At 38.4% G+C, this 20,934-nt stretch overlaps 1 protein-coding gene across 1 annotated transcript in view; it reads right to left on the bottom strand.

Moving 5' to 3' along the window:
* Positions 1–20,934, bottom strand: part of TTC17 (tetratricopeptide repeat domain 17) — a 50,992-nt gene that overhangs the window by 7,036 nt on the left and 23,022 nt on the right. Inside the window, exons 15-22 of the mRNA XM_052693439.1 lie at positions 20,586–20,810; positions 18,245–18,431; positions 5,503–5,673; positions 4,864–5,114; positions 4,109–4,274; positions 1,743–1,863; positions 1,263–1,422; positions 702–785 (exon numbers count right to left, since the gene is read on the bottom strand). Coding sequence (XP_052549399.1) covers positions 702–785; positions 1,263–1,422; positions 1,743–1,863; positions 4,109–4,274; positions 4,864–5,114; positions 5,503–5,673; positions 18,245–18,431; positions 20,586–20,810 — 1,365 coding nt within the window. The remainder of the gene's footprint in view (positions 1–701; positions 786–1,262; positions 1,423–1,742; positions 1,864–4,108; positions 4,275–4,863; positions 5,115–5,502; positions 5,674–18,244; positions 18,432–20,585; positions 20,811–20,934) is intronic.

Here is a 20,934-nt window from a genome sequence, read left to right as displayed (position 1 = left end):
TTGCCACCCACTGGATTAGGCTGCCCAGGGCCCCATCCAATCTGGCTTCAAACGCCTCCCAGAGATGAGGCACCCACAGCTTTCCTGTGCAACCCACTCCAGCACCTCACCACCCCCTCAGTAAACTTTTTCCTCCTAACATCTAACCTAAATCTTCTCTCTTTTTGTTTGAAGCTATTTCTCCACATCCTATCACTATCAGACAATGTAAAAAGTTGGAAGATTGTTAGCTCCCTTCAAATACTGGAAGGCTGCAATGAGGTCTTCTCAGAGCCTTCTTTTCTCCAAGCTAAATAAGTACAGCATTCCCAGCTTTTCTTCACAGAAGGTGCTCCAGACCCTTGATCATCTTCATGGCCTTCCTCTGGACCCACTCCAACAGCTCTGCATCCTTCCTGTATATAATATCCACTGTCAGCCAACAACACAGCTCACAACACGGTTGGAAATATTGGGAAATTTTACAAGCTTAGGTTTTTGTAGAAAGACGGACAAAAGACCTGACAGTGGGACTCCCAAATGTAAGCAAAGTATATAGAGCTCAAGTAAAAGCCTGTGAGGGCATTATAGATGCTAAATAGACACAAATCTCAAGTCCAAGTACAAATTCATCCCTTATTTCAGACAGATGGTTTGAGACTGGATTGACTGCTAAGCCAAGCAGTATGTCCAGACATTATTCTTCTCACATTCATACGTACCTTCTCCAGAGCTTTGGCTATTCGAGTACCAACTTGTTCTAATGACTGTGGTGAGTACTGGTCTTTGCCAAGATTCTGTAGCACCTGTGAAAGAGAAAGGAAAAGTACTTAAAGGAAACTGAGAAAAGATATCCTTCACTTGCTGGCTACTCTCTTCACCCAGCATTTTGCAAATCACTGATTTGTTTGAACCTAACCAATCACTATATAACTAGAGTTGGTACTATCATCATAGAATCTTTTAACTCCATGCCATTGAATACTGAGAATTCTAGAAGTTTGTGCATATTCTGGTTTTATTCTACTAACTCATCTATCTAGAGCGATAAGTACCAAGACAGCAATGGTGTTTTAGTATTTCCCTCATCTCAGATCACAGAAGATTGGGAAAACAGTTTGGTAAATATTCTGGTTAAAAATCACTTTTAGCCTGCATCATTCTTACAGTCTTATTCAGGTGTACATGTACTGCAGGGCACTTTGGGAGACAGGGCACTAAATGTACCTTGAATCTGCCATGGTATAGATGTTTTTGTATGACAGCCTTCAACTGTGGCATACCTCTTTAAGTTGACTCTCTCCAGTGTAATGCAGGCTTGCTCGACTAGAGACACCTTGCAAGTGGTCCAAAGTATGCATACTAGCTGGCAGATTGGGGTTACAAAGGGGCTCCATGGCTGGTTCTTGCAGCTGTGTTGCAAAATCAATGTGTTCTGTAATGCTACAAAGGTAATAAATTGAATCAGTCAGGACAAGAAGAGAGAAGAGTCATTACAAAGCTCCCTAGTGAATGTAAACTGCACAGAAGAATCTCCTTTGAACAGCTTGAGAAGCAAGAGAAACTGGATCTTCAGTCTGAAGTTGCATTCTTCTTTGCAAGACTACTATTAAAAAACCACATCATTATTCCAAATGTCTTAGTAATCCTGATAGTTCCTTCTTACTTTAATGAACAATAAAATCTTTAGTTAATGTACACTTGAGGCCATACAACTGCCTTGCTCTGTGTGAGTGCTTAAGGTCCATATATAAGATACTTACTCAATGTTTTTAGCAGAAACAGCGAGCCATGTGCTGGCCACAGTTGTGAGCTCTACCCTACGGAGTTTCAGACATTCATCAGGACTTGGCCACCCAAGGCTACGATAGTCATGCCTCTTTCCTGAAGAAAAAAAAAAAGAAATAATAAAACTGATTATTTTCAAGCAGAAAGACTTAGTACAATGAATTACAAAATACACCAGTAAATACCTACAACACAAAAGTCACAGAGTTGCCATCAGATTTCTTTAAGAACAATTCCATATCCAAATATACTGAATAGAACTTGTGGGATCCAAAGACAGAAGTGGATGCTATGGCAGATTGAGGTTTGATGAGATTTGATGGCAAAGTTTTAAGATACAAGTTATAAGTTAGAGTTTTTCAATAGCTGCAGATTAAAAACAATTGCCATTCTTGTTCACAAGTCATATCTCTAACTCCTTCAAGTTCTTAAGTGAGTTATCATTTATGATGTACAGCTACAGTAAGAACTAATAAAAGCTGATTACTCCATCTTCTGACAATCTGAGACAAAAAATACTGTCATTTCTTATCCATGAATAAAGGTTTTACTGCATTCACACTCAAGACAGCAACATTTCTGAAACTACTTACAACCTCTCATTTTGGAAATGAGTTAACCAAGGAAGGGAAAGGTTAAATAATTCACTTTATTTTAGGAATCTGATCTTCACTTTTGATCCAAAAATCCACTGAAATCTTCCCCTCACATTTGATGGATCTTGTACCAAATCCTACAAATCCAACTTAACTGCTAGGAAACATGCTTCTCTCATCAAAATCATCTGAACTACTTTGAAGATAAAAACGACTCATTGTAGCCTTAAATTTGCACAGTGAGAGGCCAAATTCACAAACATGAAGGTCTATCATATCAGCTACAGATGCAGTATTCTCGTACCTATTTCTGGTTACCTAAAATTTTGACTTCTTGGATGCAAGATCTATTTCCCATCAAGGTTTAAGTGCTTCACCACAGTTTTGCAAAATGATGATAAAGTCTGCAACACTATGTCTTTTGTAAAACATTCCGATTAAAGGAAAATCTACTCTGAAAAACTTGAGGAAATTCCAAAGGGGAAAGATCATTTTTTGTCAGTGGCACTGTGCAGTACCTGATTTAAAGTTACTACCAGCATGAACAGGAAAAGACTCTGAAAGGCATGAAAATATTACACAGGGACAGATCAGTTATCAGAGTACCAGTCAAACAGAGGACGGTCATTTCCCTGTTCTGCTTGGAACTCCCCAAGTGAACCTCCAAGGCATTATTTAAACTTTTGATAATGTAGTTCTTGTAAAGAGGATGTCAGCAGAGCTTGCCTCTCAGGAGTGTGAGAAAGTTAATGACTTTACAATTAAGGAATGCTGTGTAATAAAGCTAGGAAAGAAGCTCAGGGAGAGAACACACACTGAGAAAAGGAAAGGTGCGTCCTCACAAACAGTTACTTGTTGTCATGCAACCCCCTCCTTATTTAATTTAATAACTTGTATTTGTTAGTTGCTAATAACTTTATAAGCTTGCTAAAGACTTCACGTAAAAGCCTTCAAAAACGTGAATTACTTTCTAGGTCATCAAATTGTCAATGACTGGAATGTAGAGAACATATTTTTGTATGCCCATAACATTAAAATTTTACATCAATTGAAATCACAGTAAGATGAAACGTATGAGGAACAATTGTTCATCCCCTCTTCCTTGGCATCAATAAGTTCTAGAAATTCCAAATTTTAATCAAAGCAATCAAGTGCTGACGATTTCTGTCCAAATGAATGCACTGATGGAACTAACGTGCACTATCTTAATAGATCTCTCCACAATACTTGTTTCTTAAGTAGCAAAATCTCTCTCTCTTTCTGCAAACCTCCTCAACCACATTGGTGCAAGACTGCACTCTTCACTAGCTCTACTAAAAAAGAATTAATTAACTCCCCACTCCATTCACTATTCCTACTGACATTATCACTGTCTTTCACTCTCCACTTCTACCACTTTATCTCCAGAAGTTCTGGGTATTATCTAGAAAGTTTTCATACAGTGGAGGAAGTTATGTTGTACTTCATGTAGAAGATACTCACGGAAGAGAGCTGTTGTTTTTCCACATTCTCATCCAGAATTTATATTCCACTACGTCATCTTTGCGGTACATATTTATAGTAATAAACCAATGTAAAATAAAAGCTGCCATGAAATAAACCATAGTCTAGAGGAAGGTCCCTGCCTACAGCAGGGAGCTGGAACAAGATGATCTTAAAGGTCTCTTTCAACCCAAACCATTCTATGATTGTATAGTAATTCAAAACCTGCAAGGGATTTGCTTTCTCTCAAAGTGGCAAGTTACCTATTGGTCCAGGAGAAGGTATCTTTGGTCCACTGATCTCCAAGGCAGTTTGGTAGAAGTTCTCATTTTCTACGTTAGCCCCTTCTTCTCCATTTCTCCCATTTGGCTCCTGGAGATCCAAGCTATCAGCTTTTGGTTTTTTTAAACGTTTGACCTGAAAAGTGATCTACCAAAAGGACAATATTGGCAAGATTAACATTAAGAAACATCACAAGAATTAGCTGCTCCAATACACTACCTGTTTTAGCCCAAGGATTCAATTCCAAAGATGCTATGATGAGATCTCCTCCCCATCTCAACTCATTCTCTGAGCCTGCTCATTTTTAATGCATCACACTATGCAAACAACATACAACTTCAAACTCTAGCCTAAGAGAAAACCAATTTGACTGCTGAAGAGCTGAAATGCATTTCTCATTACATATTTTGTTGGCAACATGATGACTACAGGTATTTTTGTTATCTTCATGCTAACTAGGACATTTGGTTAAAATCTTGTCTCCTTTGTAACTCTGTACAGGTAGCATGGAGGAACTCAGCAACATTCAACACCCAATCACCTGCTGTTGATAATCAGTGATGTTAGTTTTAGTGGAAGCCTTTCCTTTAGAATGGACTGAAACTAATAGCTCATTTCACGTAAAACACAAACCAGCTCTGTGTAACCTACAGGGGAAGTTCCCAGAAACTGTTTTAGTCTATCCCTCTGTAACAGTAAGTTGGTACAAGTTTTTTACAAACTCACCCAAACTTACCCATTCAGCTTCATCATCATCACCACAGTCCCCAAAACAGGAGCTTGCCAGGCCATCCTGAGCTCCCTTCTTTAGGACACGGATTCCCTGTAAGTCCATTCGACGACCTTTTACTTCCAGCGCCCCTTCAAAAGCTTCTTGAGGCCATGAGTTTTCAAACTCATCCACCAAAGCCAGCATCTCTTCAGACATCTGATCATCTTCTAAACTCTCCATTCCTTCTGAACCATTGCTTTCTGCAGTAACAGTGTCTAAAAGGGAATACCATAACCTCATTTTTTCGTAGCTTCATCCATAAGTTTTATTAAAAAAAAAAAAAAAAAAGGTTTGTTCATTTATTTTTTCCCTGTGATCTGACTCTTTCATTTGCACAAACTAAATACTCCATGCTGCATATGGAGAAAAGGACTGGAGAATGCAGACTACATTCTTTACCTTGGAAAGCATCCTACCTTTAATTTCACTTTTCATGCCAGACTTGGAGAAGAACAGTAAATACCACAAACTAAGTTTTAAGGATCACTTTCCACTTTATAGGCAGAAGCGAATAATGTAGGTCCTCGGAGGAAGGAAGGCAGCTCTTCCAAAAAGTCTAGAAAATCATTCATCTGTCAGTATTGAATTTTAAGGCTGACTTACTTTCCAGTCTCAAGATGGAGGGATCTCTTAATGAATGCTGAGTAAGGATTTCTGTATCTTCTGTACCTCTCCCAGAGTGTCCTTCTGCCATTTCTGTGACTGACTCATGGTGGTCATCAAAGTATTTCTCCTTGTCATGACTACCTTCTGGACTCTTCTCATGACAGTGACCTGAAAGAGAGGAATTTATTGATACACCACATAAGACTTCTCCTTTTAGTCATAAATGCGCAATCTTGCAGTTGTCTACACACAGATTAGTAGTAGGGTTTCACAAAGTATCAAAGCCATTGCTTAGTGGAAAACAAAACCAATCAAAACAACCCTGCTCTGCCTTTTGACAAGGCAGATTACCAAAAAAAGTTACAGAAAATGTTTTTATCTACACACTGTGAATGACTAATGAAAGAAAACACAAGCATCTTTTGATAGGAAGCTGCACAGTACTTGAGAAATAACTGTGTGGTGGTAGCACTTTCAATGAGTGTTTCCAAAGATCTCAGATTTCCTAACTGTAATTCCTTGTCAGATTCTCAGGCACAGTGTCTAAAGGGCTGACCCCCTTCACCTCCCCAGAGTTCCACAGTTACAGGGACGTGCATCTCCCACGCGGTGTGAGGGTTGGGAGCTGCCCTCACTTTGTGGCACAGCTACAGAGCCAAGACACGGGAAGCCTGTCACTGAGAAGTAAAGCAGATATTCCAAGTACTAAACTACTATTCTAAAATCCTTCCTTTCTCCTTCCAATCACTTACGAGTGAACACAGCTCATACACACAAGAGAATTAAGAAGCATGCAGCGAATCAAAGAGCCCATGCTAAATGCAAGATCCTCAAGTATGTTCCCTGCTCTACTTGTGAAAGCTATTTGTACTATACACTGCATATGGAAAGCACTATTTTTCCAACTGGCAGCATGAATTATGAAGAATATGAATACGGCAGTTTTCTCCACACAATGATGCCATGTTACAAAGGAATACTTTTAATGCCTCGCTCTTCATCAGGCCAGCATGAAGGGGACGGCTCAACTCTCAGACAGGTGTCACCTGTTCCACTACTTGTCAGTGATGGAACATACACTGTATGCTCTGTGCTTCTGCATCTGTCAACATTCAGGTAACACCCCTGGAGATGTCAAAAAAACCAAACAAATAACTGTATTCACGAAATTGTCCAGAAAAAGTTTCAGTAAAAACTAATTTTCTGCCAAATATGAAAAGACAAGAATTAGGTAAGCAAACATTCAAACCAGAAGCTGGTAACTTCAGAAACTGTCCTAACATCTACCACGTAATTATATTCTTCCCTTCCTACTTATCCTATTAGTGACTCTTTCTTTAATCCTGCCACATCTCCCTCTGTGCTGTCAATAAAAAAAGTCATTGGTTTCGCTAAAAAAAAAACAACCTTCAATCTATGGAGATCCTCATGTTTATTTCACGAAGAGTGGCGTGCACAGAACACTGAAGCTTAAACAAGTCCCCCTGCCTGCCATCACAACCAGTCTGATTTTGATGCAAGGCAGGTGCTACTCAGTAATGTAATGACCACAACTCCCTCTGCTGAAGGTCAATTCATAATTAGTATGAAGGGGAAGAAAAAAAAAAAAAGCAAAATGAACAACATATACAGACAATTATTTCTGAGATAAAAACACCCAAAAAAACCTAGAAATAGCAAGCAAGAGGGAAAAAAGGCACAATTCTACTTAAGACTAACCTTGCTAATATTAATTTACAAATACTAACTGCTAAAAACAAACTAAATGAGAGTGCTGGTTTTCTTGGGATCTGAGAGCTGCTATATATAGAAATCCGAGTGGCCTGATTTTTTGAAATTACTGCTTTCAGTTGCCTGATGTCACAGGAGGAAAAAAAGACTGGCTGAAAAAAGAAGAGAAGGTCTTGGATGAGCTTACCATGGACGTGGTGGTATGGAAACACCGCCCACAGAATGTTACAGCTTGTATCAGCTGCATGCTTGCAAAGCAACAGGGAAGAACACCTAGCACAAGTTCCACCAAAGGAACAACGCAGCTCCAGGTTCCAGAAACATTCCCCGGCAGCAGAGCGCGACCCACGTCATTTCAATACCTACTGCACACCACCTTGGTGAAGGACAAAAGTGACCACTGCCCTAGGAATGCTCAGTTATACAATATTCATTCTTATTCAGAAATATTCTGGTTGTCCAAATGTGCACATGTGAATTTTGGGTGTTAAGTCCAGACACAGGGATTACAATTACAAAACCTAAAGTCTAAAACCACTTTGCAGTACTTGATCCTCCAGCTTACTGCATGAAAATGTACTGAAGAAGGATCTCTTTGTTGCTCATTCATTTTCTGGGAGCAGATGTTGTGACTTTATATCCGAGCTCAGAAAGCCCAGATAAAAGTGTATCAGACTGTTCTACCTCATGTATTCTAAGACTCCGTTGTTACTCACCAGTCAGTGGAACAAAGATGTTACCAACACAACACATGTAGTCTTTTGCACTTTATATAACATTAATAATAATATAATTATAATAACAATTATAATTCATAAGAGAGGGAAATGCGACAAATAAATAATCTGACTGTGCCTATTTAATGAAAAAAATGGGAGAAAAAGAAATGAGAAAAGTTCATAAGCTATAAAGCAAATCCACTAGATAGAAAAAGCAACACAGATTCTAAAACAAAGCATGGAGATCCTTAAGATGAAAAGCAGAAAACAGTATTAGATGCTAGAAGTCTCTATTCCTCATGTCATTTTAATCTGCTTAATTCTGGGGCTGATGCAGAAGTGCTTGTACAGCACTATTGCAACACATGATCTCAACCACCCTGCCATGAAGAGAAGCATACATTTTAAGTACAGAAAAGATCTGATAAGGTCATCCTTTCCATCTAAAATTGACCACCTTGATTCTAAGGGCCCCTCCTCAATTTCTACCAAAGCTTTAGTGCCTACTATAGACATTACAGCTAAAGAACCTTACAGCAAGAAGTCAAACTCCATGTTTCCTGATGCACACTCAAAACCATATTCTTCACAGAGAGATGCAGTGACAATAACTATCTTTTCTTATGAAGAGTGTTAGATTACCCTTTAAACATGAAGATTAATAACAATCTCATTAGACCACATGAAAACTTTGGGGGTGCCTGCTGTTTCAGTGATACTGCATTTTTAGTATTAAATATATTCACTAGAGAAATGAAACTGAAGAATTGTCATCTATCATTTTATAGGACAAGTCCTGTCCAGTGCTCTTTGAGGAACCCTCCTTCAGGCAACATCTAAAACACGAGCTCTGACTTGGAGAGCGATAATAACTCTGGGGATTACATACTGCACAACCCAATTACCTTGATGTTTCAAGGTGAACAGACCATTTCATAAAGCTCCTGTGAGCTATTACCAGAAAACGTGTTATTCTGCCTGCATACAAAAAGATATTTGGTTGCAAAAGAAACTGATAATCTTTAGATCTTGGAATTTGTTAAAGGGAAAAAAAAAATCCAGGCCAGTTATTTTATGAGTTTTTTAAATCAATAGGATGAACAGTAACAAGAGAAGAGGAACATCTCTAGAAGCCATTGCTGCTCTGCTATACTGAATTATGAACTGTTATGCTTGTATTACGATTTTTGCCCTAAAACTCATGCATTCCTTTTCTTACTCATTTCTTTTAATAAAAAACAAAACAAAACAAAACACACATTTAGACTTCAAAAAATAAAATAAAATCCCATGATTGAGCTCAGAAAGCAGAAACTGCAAACCACACTGCAATGACGGAACAGAGCTGTCACTGGAAACACAACAAATCCACCCGAGCTGCATGACTGAATGGTACTCCAGTAGCTGTATCAAAGTTTTGTGCTTACCACACACTGAAGTGCAAAAATAACAACATATAACAAAGGGATTCTCAGTTTATTTTTAGAGAAAATGATTAACAGTGACAACTGGAGGTGGGAAGAAAAGTAGAAGCTTTTAATTAACAATTACCTGGCTATGCAATACTGATACAAGTGCTCAGTGGGTCTATATTTAACTGAGGAAGAATACCCAAGCTTTACGACATACTCCCTCTATGCTCTAGGGCTCAGAAAAGACACAGAGCAGAAGGGCAGCCTGCATCTTCAGCAGCACAGAACTGCCAAAAGCCCTGTTGCACACTTGAAAAGCGAAGCAGTCCATTCAGCAGTTAAGTCTTGCCCACTGCTAGATTCAACAAGGCACGACTAGGTTTTGCAGTCCAAATACAAATGTACCTCCAGTATCTTTTACAGCTGTAATGTACTCCAGTAATCACTACAAATTGCCCCTGCCATCCACGTATCACCACTGTTACTATTCTGGAATAACAAAGGATAGAGAATAGGAAGTTGCTTCTCAGGCCAAGTATCTCTAGTCAGGTATCAATACTGATACTAGCTGAGAATGACAGCAGCCATGTCTCAACATTTGGACGAAGCTTCTGATATGTTTTCTGCCAAAATGGAAGCACCCTTTATTTTAAGCATTATTCCTTTCATAAAAACCCTCCTTTCCAAAATTGGGGTTACAGGATAAAACCAAAACAAACATCTTCCCCCCCAACTCCCTCAAAAAAAAAAAACACCAAAAAACAACCTAAAAAAACTGTTTCAATATCACAGTGCAGGATGTTTTGCTAACCTAAGGTAAAAGCTTAACAAGCAGCAATGAAAAGCTCTATGAAAGTAGTAGCAAACATTGTAAAAGTTTCATAAATCCCTACCTCATCTTAAGTTCCTCCCCTAGAAGAGCAGTCAGTAGCAACTTCCTCAAAGATGCAGGGGGGCAGACACAAACCCAGTAGTCATAAGAGTGCGCTACATAACAAGCTTTGGTTCGATGCATAGCAAACAACAGAACAATTTACACGGTCAGAGTTTAGACTCATGCACACAAAATGAAGCATTCATTTTTTAAAATTATTTATTCCAATAATGGATTTTCAATTAAGAGGATTATATTGTAAAACAACTGCACTCACTTGTAGCGAAATAGTTTTAAAATGTGATTTGTAACCAAAAGATGCCTCTAAATTGGCTTAGCTATAGATTTGAAGATTAGCTATTTGTCTCATTACAACAGCTTTGAGTAAAGCTTTAAAAACACACAGATGCCAACCATACACGGTCAGATCTCTTCATGCTGATAGAAACACCTCAACATTGTGTAACAGATTAGTCCCTGATGCAGACACCACATTTTCTTTATGAAATATAAATCATTAAATATACACACACACACACACACACACAAAATAGGAAGACATACCTGTTTAAACTTGATCACAGTGCAAGGGACACGCCTGCTAAACTTCTAGAAGAATTCAGCAGTGTATACCATGTAGCAGAACAGAACACTTCAAACTAAACAACCCCGAAACACCTCTTTCATAACTAAGAACAGGGAGGGAAAATCAAGGAAGTTGACTATCTAAAGCCTTCACTGGGCTCCTTCCTCACTGTCCATTACAATAAGAGGTTTTGCTTTTGCTTTATTATGAGGCATACCTAGAAGCCATAACTTGCTCTATGATGCCTAGGAATAGTATCCAAAATATAGAAACATCTAAATTGAAATTCTCAAATATTGTCAGTGAGTAAGTGAGATTGGAATATATCTCATTCAGAGTATGATGGCAGAGTAGCAAGGTAAGCAGCACGTCAGCCTGAATTTCAGTTTGTGCTTCAGAAATAGCATCCTTTTTTTTTTTTTTTTTTTTTTTTTTTTTTTTTTTTTTTTTGAGAAAGAGAGAGAGAGAGAGGGGGAGAAAGTAAGAGAAACAAGTACATATGAATTTCAAAGATTAAGGTTTGTCCTCAGTGAGTTCTCCTGCATGCTTGGGTATTTTTTTTTCTCATGACATATAAAATACCTACTTATTTCTTAACATTAAATGCCCACTACAACAGATCACAGCACAACATACGCTGTGACAACTAAATGGCCAGTATTTGGTTCCTTGATTTCACATAATATACTTCCGAAGTAGGCTTGGATTAAGCCATGGAAATTCTTATTTTAAGTATTGTTATCATAAAACAGAGACATTGTCTCATGTTTGTTTTGCTCTTTTTCTTCTCTTCTCTCCATGTTCAGCCCTATATACCTCTCAACTAAACATTAAATATTTTGCATGACTCAAGCCCAACCCTTAGATCCCCTATTTACGTTCAATATCTATGAACTGAAGTTTAAAAAGGACTAAACACAGGAGTAGCCCACTCTTTAAAAATGAACAGCTAGCAGTTACTCATAATGGGGTTAGCTAACTTTCCACTTTTCTCACCATGCTGACACTGGAAAGTCTGATTTTCATTATACACCTGCTGAGTGTATAATGGTGTTATGCACGTAGATTTAACTACCACAGTCTGTAAGGTTTGTGCTACATGGTGAATTTAAACGGGTTTCTGGAATGAACTGATTTTGCATTTTTAAGAAAATAGTTTTGATAGGTTGTATTTTATGTTCATCTGTGCATCTTTTCTCTACATTATACTCTTTAACCAGAGCAGATTAATGGTTAATACTAACCCACAACAATTCACAGATTTGTTTGGGACAAATATCTGCACAATCTTACTGAAGATCAAAGCACAAAGACACAGACACACTCAAATAACAAAGAAGGTGTTGACTTGCCAGGCAAGTGTGCCCCTTACTAAGATAGCTTCTAAGTGTTCGCTCAGCTGTTTGTCTGACAGGTTATATTTTACACAATTCCTTAAAAAGAGCAAAGTTATTGCTCCAGATGAAATAGACAAAAATCAATCCTTGTTTTGATGGAGCAACAAGCAGAAATTGGATTAGCCTTTTCTAGAATCCAGGCAGGAAACTCCTGCAGAAAATGAAGTTAGACAAGAATACTGTCAATTGCCCCAGCTTAGGATTTAAGAGGAAAACACTCTCCTCGCAATGCCAGTATTGTACAAACCCATAAAGCAGGCCCTGCAAAAATACAGGGATTTTTGGAAGAATTTCCTGCTTCCCCAGAACTGCTGCATCCAAGAAGTATCTATTTCTTCATCTGGGGAAACTGGAATTGTCCTAGTTTCGGTCACTAGTAGCTGGAATGGATGATAGATTTCAAGCTTTGAGGATAATCAGAGCACAGCAGATTCTCACATGAATCAGGCAACCAACCTTAAAAGGAAAAACAAATCAATAAAGTAGACAGATCAGGGGTAGTTAAGTGTCTGGCACTCCATGGCTCAGCATGCAGTGCTCATTTTAATCTGAACACATGGCATCACATGCTGCTTTGAGACAATCTCAACATGGCTCATTACAGGCTGAAGGTACACATCACCACTTTAGAAGTTCTCAGATTTAAGCCAAGTGAATACAGCCTACAAGCTATTGGCAAGTTGTTAATGAGACTAAACAATGCCTTGTCAATTCCCCCCCACACAGGGGCCAGGCCACATGCTCTTTTCCTTCCAAATATGCTTTAACCAACTCACTAATTCAGTCTATGCAGTTTTACTACACAGTTGTTCACACAAACACATCTGCCTTGAAATGTAGTTAGGGAACTACCCCTAAAAAGCCTTTGAAACATATGTAGTTGATGCAGCTTTTAAAAAAGATCTGCTGCATGCAAGAAATCACCACTGGCTAATGCAGCCTCCTAAAAGGAGATGAAGGCAGACAGTAGCACAAAAAAAAATCACCAAGAGCATTGCAGAGAAACATTAATACACCTGAAAATTAAAAATGAAGGTATCAAGTTCTAAAAGATTCAGTCAGAAACTCTTTCCTCTTTCATCCTAACCCCTGATGATCAATTCTCCTATTACATGAACATGTAATTATGTTGAAGTAACAGAAAGATCCAGATAGTATATGAGGAAGAATCATTTGTGCTATGAAGGCAGACAAAAATGGGAATTGTCATACTATATTTAATCTAATACTGTACTACTTTCCCTTTCAGTGTTAATAGTTTTGCATCTGTAAACTCTGACTGAACTCTCCACCATGCTATCCCCATCTCCTTAGTCCTGCAGCTGAGAGAATGGCTTTTTTCTCTTTCCTCTACTGCCAGTTTGTGGTCTTCTGGTCCTGAGAAAAGACAGAATGAATACAGAACACTGTATTTTGCAGATATTCAGATGGTACAAAGTGACAATAGTGAGTTTTGAGAGCAGCTGTTAGATACACCATTATCCCACAAATAAGCAGAGTAAGCACATAAGCTAGCAAGACAGGCTTTGCACATTGTACAGAAATCATTTGATGTGAACATAAAAGGAGTCTGTAGACCAAGTTCACCCACATCATCAGCTTGTTTGACAAATGCAATAGAGAAGGACATCTGAGGAACACAATCTTAAAACAGCATGCACTGTCTGGTGGATACAGGAGCCTTTAAGGTACACAACAGCTTTCCAACAAGCAGTAGCTTGGAAGCAGTGTGCATGGACTATGAAGAATATGAAACAGGTAGTACCTAGAAATGCCATGTTTAACACAGTGCTACATTATTTGATTCTTAAGGTGAAGAATCAACATCTATACTTCTCTGCACAGTACTGAAGACAAAAACAGCTGGAGCATTGGAAAGCAAAGATTTCTTTCAAAGCAGCATGGCTTTTCAATTTTCTGTTAGGCAAATTCCTTCACTTTCAACTTCCTTCAGCGACTCAAGAGAAGCTAGACAAAGACTTTTCAGGGAAAGGTTTAATTTACACAGCAGATACCAAATAAAATAGAAGTATTACAGAGCCCCAAGGAAAGAAACATGCTTCCAAATGCAGCAGTTTGTAAGCTTAGAAGAGAGATTTATCATCTGACAACAACATATCTACTCAAAATCTTCCATATCACAGCAATGAAACTCTATGAATTCCATACATATCCCAGCAAAGTCGGATGGTAGGAACTGATTCTCCTCTTGCTGTGCTAGCAGAGCTGAAATGGTCACGCAACACTGAAACAAGAACTAGGTCTCATTTTTACCAAAGAGCACAATCCCACATAAGGTTTTTTAAGGACCTCCCAGTCAGAGATGCAGCTGACAGTAGCAGGCACCTCCACCAAAAGTGGCCCTCTTTCTCTGTCTCCCACCTGCCTGCATCAGATGTCATGTCTTCATTCTACATGAGTACAATGTAACCTCCCCTTACTCCTTTAGCAGTGCTGAACTCAAGGTAGGTGACCTAGATTCCAACAGCTCCTTCAGATGACCTTATACCTGTTGTCAGGGATACCTGAGAAAGTCTCCAGCTCCATTCTCAGATCCCAATGAAGCTCACTGGGCACAGTGTCCTTACTTGTGTGCACGGGGGGTGTGGAAACAAGCCAAGCAGAATTTCACTTCAACTGACAAGAGTAATTGCAGAACTGCTCCTGTTTAAGACAGGACCCAGTTTCTGCATGGAACTACCTGGTTATTAAGTGACAACACAAACATCTGCCATGACATGTTTCTAGGAGCTTTAACATGCACTCTGCATGCTCAGTAGAAATCCCTGTGTTTGAACAATCTACTGTGGGAGACCATTCCTTTTGCACCGATGAACTTTCCCATAAGATTGCAGTGAGAGTAAGAGCAACACAAAAACAAATGGTCACAGACCCAATCCCTCCCATTAATGTACTCAAATAAATAAAAATACTAACATTAAATGGTAGCTTAAAGGTGTTTCAGGAGAACTAAAGAATTCCGCTTTGACATGACAAGCAAGATAAAGAAAGAAAAAGTAGTGTTCAGTTCCAGAATTCTATTCAATTGGCAGATTCTGGACTTAATTTAAGAATGCTTAAGAACGTGCAAAATGAGTACTTCACATCTCTGCTTTAGCACACCATATTGTAAAGGAAACATATGTTTGTCTTGGAATATCAGGGCCTTTGTTTAGTGTTTGAGTAGCTAAAACTGCTATATGAAACCTGAAGCAATTGCAGCTAATAAGTTAAGATTTGAAGGCTTCAACTGTGATGTTGATTTAAGTTATTTATTTAACCTGCCCATATAAATGGGATTTTAAGCGGAGATTCTCTCTTCAGGTGAGCCTCTCCCTTGTCAGGTCTATGTACTTGAAGGTCAGAACTTACTAACTTTGTAGGACTTAAATGTGCTAGGAGATAAAGGAAAACGTATACACTTAAGTGCTCAAATACTTTTTTCCTCATGTTCTATTATTTTAAGATGAAGCAGATGAAATAAACCAAGAGTTATGATTTTATATGGTATGGGGTATTTGCACCACAAGAGGGCACTAAGCCCACACTTAAAGCGCTGTCGCTAAGCTGAACACATCACAGAGCTCAGAATGTGAACAAGTACGCGCTGCTTCTACAAACTTGCATACTCACTACATACAAGTACTTGGAGATCTTGACAGTGTATAAAGAGAAATTCCTTGCTCTCAGTGCCTCTATTTCCAGAAGGGTTGCACAAAGCTTTTTGTAAAAGCACTATCCTACCAAGTAATGAAACAGTAAGATTAGAGACACTCAAAGCTTAAACATGTTACACTTCATGTATTAGTAGAATGGTATTCCAGACGTTTAAGATCTTGAATTTTGATCTTGACTAAAAGAACACGAAGGGCATGAGCTCTCACATCTGTGAAGTGATTTGAGTTTGAGAAACAAACTTATGTCTAAAACAGAAACAGAAAAAAAACAGCATGAGGCAGAAGTGCAGGCAGGAACATACTAGCAAGCATCCAGTAAGTCAGCATCGGTGCACCAACTTTAAGTCCTGTACTAACAACAAATGTCCCAGTGTGCTTCAGAAAACTCCCGTTTCACTTGTATGAAATATCCATGACACATAATGCAACCCAATACCAGATCATAAATTCAAAATTTTGATCCTATATTCAATTCACTGCACCATGCACCTGACTCCTCCGAGCATTTGCTGCAAGAGCGTGCAGCCTAAAGCACAGGCAGCCCTACTATTGTTACTTTCAAAAATCGTGAAGAAATGCTCAAAGTAATTAGACCAGAGACAATACCTGACATTCCAATTTCTGGGTGATTTTTTTTTTTCAGTGGACCAGGTACTGCAAAACAGCTCTTCTTTAGCTCTCAAAGGAGACGGAGGAGGTAAATATCAGTTTTAGAGACTCACCTTCAACTTTCCCATAGCCTGTCAAGTTTCCTTTCAAGTCTGATGAGAGGAAGAGCAGGGGAAAAATATTTCCCCAAACCATATGAAAATAAGATTTGTCTGCCTTTTCATTTAATTCTCATTTTTTATTTAAACCACAAATCATCACCAAAGCTGAATTAGCCAGCATGTTTATTTTACACTCTGCAGAAGAAGGTACAAAGAACGTTTACACTATTTGTCAGGTTCACGCTTTCAGGTTTTTCTTGCACCCAGACAAAAGATGACCTAAAGGGTATTAGAGATAAAAATGAAAGAGAGAGAAATATTAAGACAGAAGGAGTCCCATGAAAAAGCAAAAATATAAATAAAGAGTAGAATACTTATATACTACAATTCTGAGTCAGAAAGTGACCCCCAAGATGTGCTTTCATACCTATTGCTACTTTAACCAAATAGCACTCAGTTCTCTGCAAAACTGGCATGCTGTAAATTAGTGAAAATGCAGGACCCCATAAAACATACTATTATTCTACTGACACAGACCTGGAATAGCAACTACATTAAAATAATCCATATTTAGGAGGTATATAAGGCCTCTGGCCTGCATTTAGGCAGCCTAATTCTAGATGATAAATCAAAGGAAACTTTTTCCATGTTTCTCACCTGGATGTGGAATTATAGAACAATACAAGAAACAAAACAGTAACAACAACAACAAAAAAACCACAACAGAGAAAGTCCTAGTAATACTAAAAATCAAAAGCATTACTCTCACATGTTCTTTCACAAGGGAAGAAGATACTTTAGTGACAATTTGCAAGAAATCTGGGTTATTAAGCATATTCATAAATGTTCTTGAAGATTGCTTGTGACCAGCATATTAGCTATGTGCAAGACCAGGGAAAGTACTGGAAATATTTAGTGAGACCTACAGAAACAAAACCTGTCTCCAATAGCTATTTGTGGGGGATTTTATTCAAGTAGATACTAAGAGCAATAAAGCATTATGCCTCAACTTTTTAAAAGTATTTTAACTGGGAGAGATTGGGTTCAAACACATTCTTTTTATAGATTTTTGTGAGTTTAGAAGCAGTGAACACAGACCACATATAAACAAAATAATACTGTACTGACATGACTCAGTCTATTCCATGAAGACTGAACACTATAAAATGACATCCAATGGACTCAACACAGTGGAAGGATAAGAAAATTAGAGCTGCTCTTTGCCAATTTCTTCAGCTTTGAGAAAACAAATCCATCTGACTGTAAAATTTGAAAGGATGTACAAAGGGGCTGTTGAGTACCTGAGCCGTACATTTCTCTAAGCATTCCTCATTTACCAGTAAGAGCTATCAGCCAGGCTGTTAAGGTATTACTGACATACTCAGGCAGTAATCTGCACTCACTGGTAGCCCTCTAGATATTTAAGAAGCCATCCTCAAGCACTTCTTAATGGACCATAACTTTTCCATTAAAAGCAGTGCCTCAACCTCGTCCTCACAGGGAGAACACACTACAAAGCAAAAAGGAGAATCCTTGAAAAGAAGCAGCACAGTAAACATGAATTCCAGGTGCACCACTCAAGGCAGATATGGACAGTACTTCACTCACAGTCCATCTTTCAGCAACTGCTTACCACTGCATACAGAAGAGGTGATGTTGTAGAGAAAAGGGTAGAACTGCAGACAGCGAATCATTTTCAGGCTGCTTTCACACTCCAAACACTTGGTAGTCAAATCCAGTGCATGTCTGAAGGCCTGTAGGGCTGCACTAATGTTGTTCAGAGCCAGATAGGCATTTCCCAGGCTCAAAAAAGTCAGGGGCTATGAAGAAAAGAGCAACACACCTCAACATAAGTACGTTTAGCAGCTGAAATGTAAACTAAGTAGGCAAAACTCTTGCCAACCCACACCCTCCCCAGTTTGTCTGGAAGGAATTTGGAAAACTTCTTCAGTAAGGATTGCCTATTCTTCAAACACAGAACTAACAGCTTGATGCATTTGTGCTAAACAAAAGCTGTTCTGATATAAGGTTGTCTTCTGGATTCCAATTTTCCACGATGAAAACCAGCTGAGATGAAGCATTAAATACTTATCTATAAACCATCACAAACATAATGGTCACTGCACAGAACAGCAATAGCTAAACTTAAATGTTTGAAGATATCTTAGAACTACTAGAAGTCAGCAAAAGCATAGAAATATTACTACAGCTCTAGAAGGACAGATGCATTTCATTTGTCAATAATATTCAGCACTTACTTGAGCAGAACTGGGCTACTGAAAACATCAATTTCACACTAGCTTAGAGATGAACATTTATTTTCAACTCTTTATAAAACTTCATATTTTTGCCCTCTGCTTTTGGCAAGTCTCTGCATAACATCCATTGGTGAAGTACAGATTACAAACACCCTTTCACTGGATAGAATTTAATCAGCAAATATAGGCACGAAGTGAAACATTACTTTTTATTTGTTGACTGAAAACAATCACACACACAAAAAATAATAGTTAATATAACGCTACAATAATGACTATAATATTGTAACATAGTTGTTTTAGTTGTTTTTTCCCTTATAAGTAATTTTACATTCATTATCCGAAAATTTGGAGACTGACCAACAGCTTCATATTTGCCAGACTCAGCTTCTATCATTAAGCATTATTCAGAAAATCATGCAACTTCAGCAAGTGCATTCTAATTTATTTATTTATTTATACAAATTTTTGCTCACAGAGCACACACTTAACTCCTGCATCTGCAATTCATTTTGATTTATATCTACTTTTCATTATATTCCAGGAAGTTTAATTTGAGTGCAGATTTTCCTACCAATTTTTTAAAGCAGTATTTTTTTTTACAGGACTGTGACTGACTGAAAAAAAAATAAGAGCAGGCATTTCTGTAGTAGGCAAGACTCACCAACATTTTTGAGGAAAGCCCTAATCCAGGCAGTGTGATCCTTCGTTAACTTTCAGTGTTGTGCTTTCAAGTGTTCCTCTCAAGGCACATGTCTTAAGTTTTTTTTTATAACTCCTTTCTGCACTCCTACCTGCGACTCACATTGGCCAGATCCCTTTACATTAGAAAGGCTTATGCCACTTCTTGCATTTAAGTGCTAGGTGCCTGACAGACTGGTGGGTTACAGCCCTCTATCTCGGTGCAGAAGTACAAGCATGGGAAATATTAGCTTTCACTTCTTACAGAAGTATCGCAAATTTAATACCAAGTCACTTGCCAAATAAAAGGTGGTGTGACACAGATACATACACACCAATCTAAGTTCAGGTCCCACCTCAGTTTAATTCTTTTTCTTCTTCTCTACATTTCACAATTGCTCTGGCCAGTTCCACAGTTTAATCAGTTTACATGGTGAGTTTCTATGTTAGATAGGTGCCCATCTGCAAAATGTCTATAATGTTACTATTCAGGAATGAAAAAACTGTTTTGAATCTGCAACTGGAAGTAAAGGCAAAAGAACACCAACACAGGTTTATACCCAGCTACATACCTTAAATCTAGGGACAAATAAAACTGTATATAATAAAAACTACAAAAACAAGTGGCAGAGAAAGATGTCTATGCAGTCAAAGACCTTCAAGACACATCTGCTGCTTTAAGAGTTTCTTTTTTGCAAACCAAGGTAGAACAACACCATCATAATCTCTTTTTAAGGTGACAGAGTTCCCAAAACATCATGATTGGATTCCTTTGAGCCACTGGTGATGCAGGTTTTTGGAAACAAGAACCTGTCATCTATACAGAAGCATTATGTTCCAGATGTGTATGTTCTCCGTAACCAGCACCAACTGGTTAGAACAAGAATGTAAATGAAAATTAACACTCCTTTCAAACCACAAGCTGGAAGCTAATCAGCATACTTCAGGTAAGTCATCACAGTTACAGAACATGTATCTAACCAAGTAATGGAAAGGCACCCACTGCTGAACTAACACAAAAAAACATCATCTTACCTCAGAGGCATTGATGGCCAAAGCCTGAAGCAAGAGCCTGCTGGCATCCAAATGAAGACCATAATGAATCAAGAGGTTAGCAAGATTGACCAGAGGGATGTCCTGATAGTCATGTGGAGCCAAATTAAATGCTTTTTGCAAACAGGCAACGGCAAAGGTGCTATTTCCAACTGCACGCCAGTACAATCCTGCTTCATTAAGCACAAGCCATAGAGGATCTTGAGGCTACAGGAGAATTAGAATGCAAATACCCACAGAGGTGTTTCAGGGAGACAGAAGTGACTGCTGTCTGGTAAAAACAAAAAAACCTCACCTCTGCACACTGTCTAACTAGGTACACATTACAATT

The sequence above is a fragment of the Tympanuchus pallidicinctus genome, unplaced genomic scaffold (assembly GCF_026119805.1).
Source record: "Tympanuchus pallidicinctus isolate F22 unplaced genomic scaffold, pur_lepc_1.0 scaffold3, whole genome shotgun sequence".
NCBI classification, from domain to species: Eukaryota; Metazoa; Chordata; class Aves; order Galliformes; family Phasianidae; genus Tympanuchus; species Tympanuchus pallidicinctus.
This window is presented reverse-complemented; position numbering and strand designations above follow the sequence as displayed.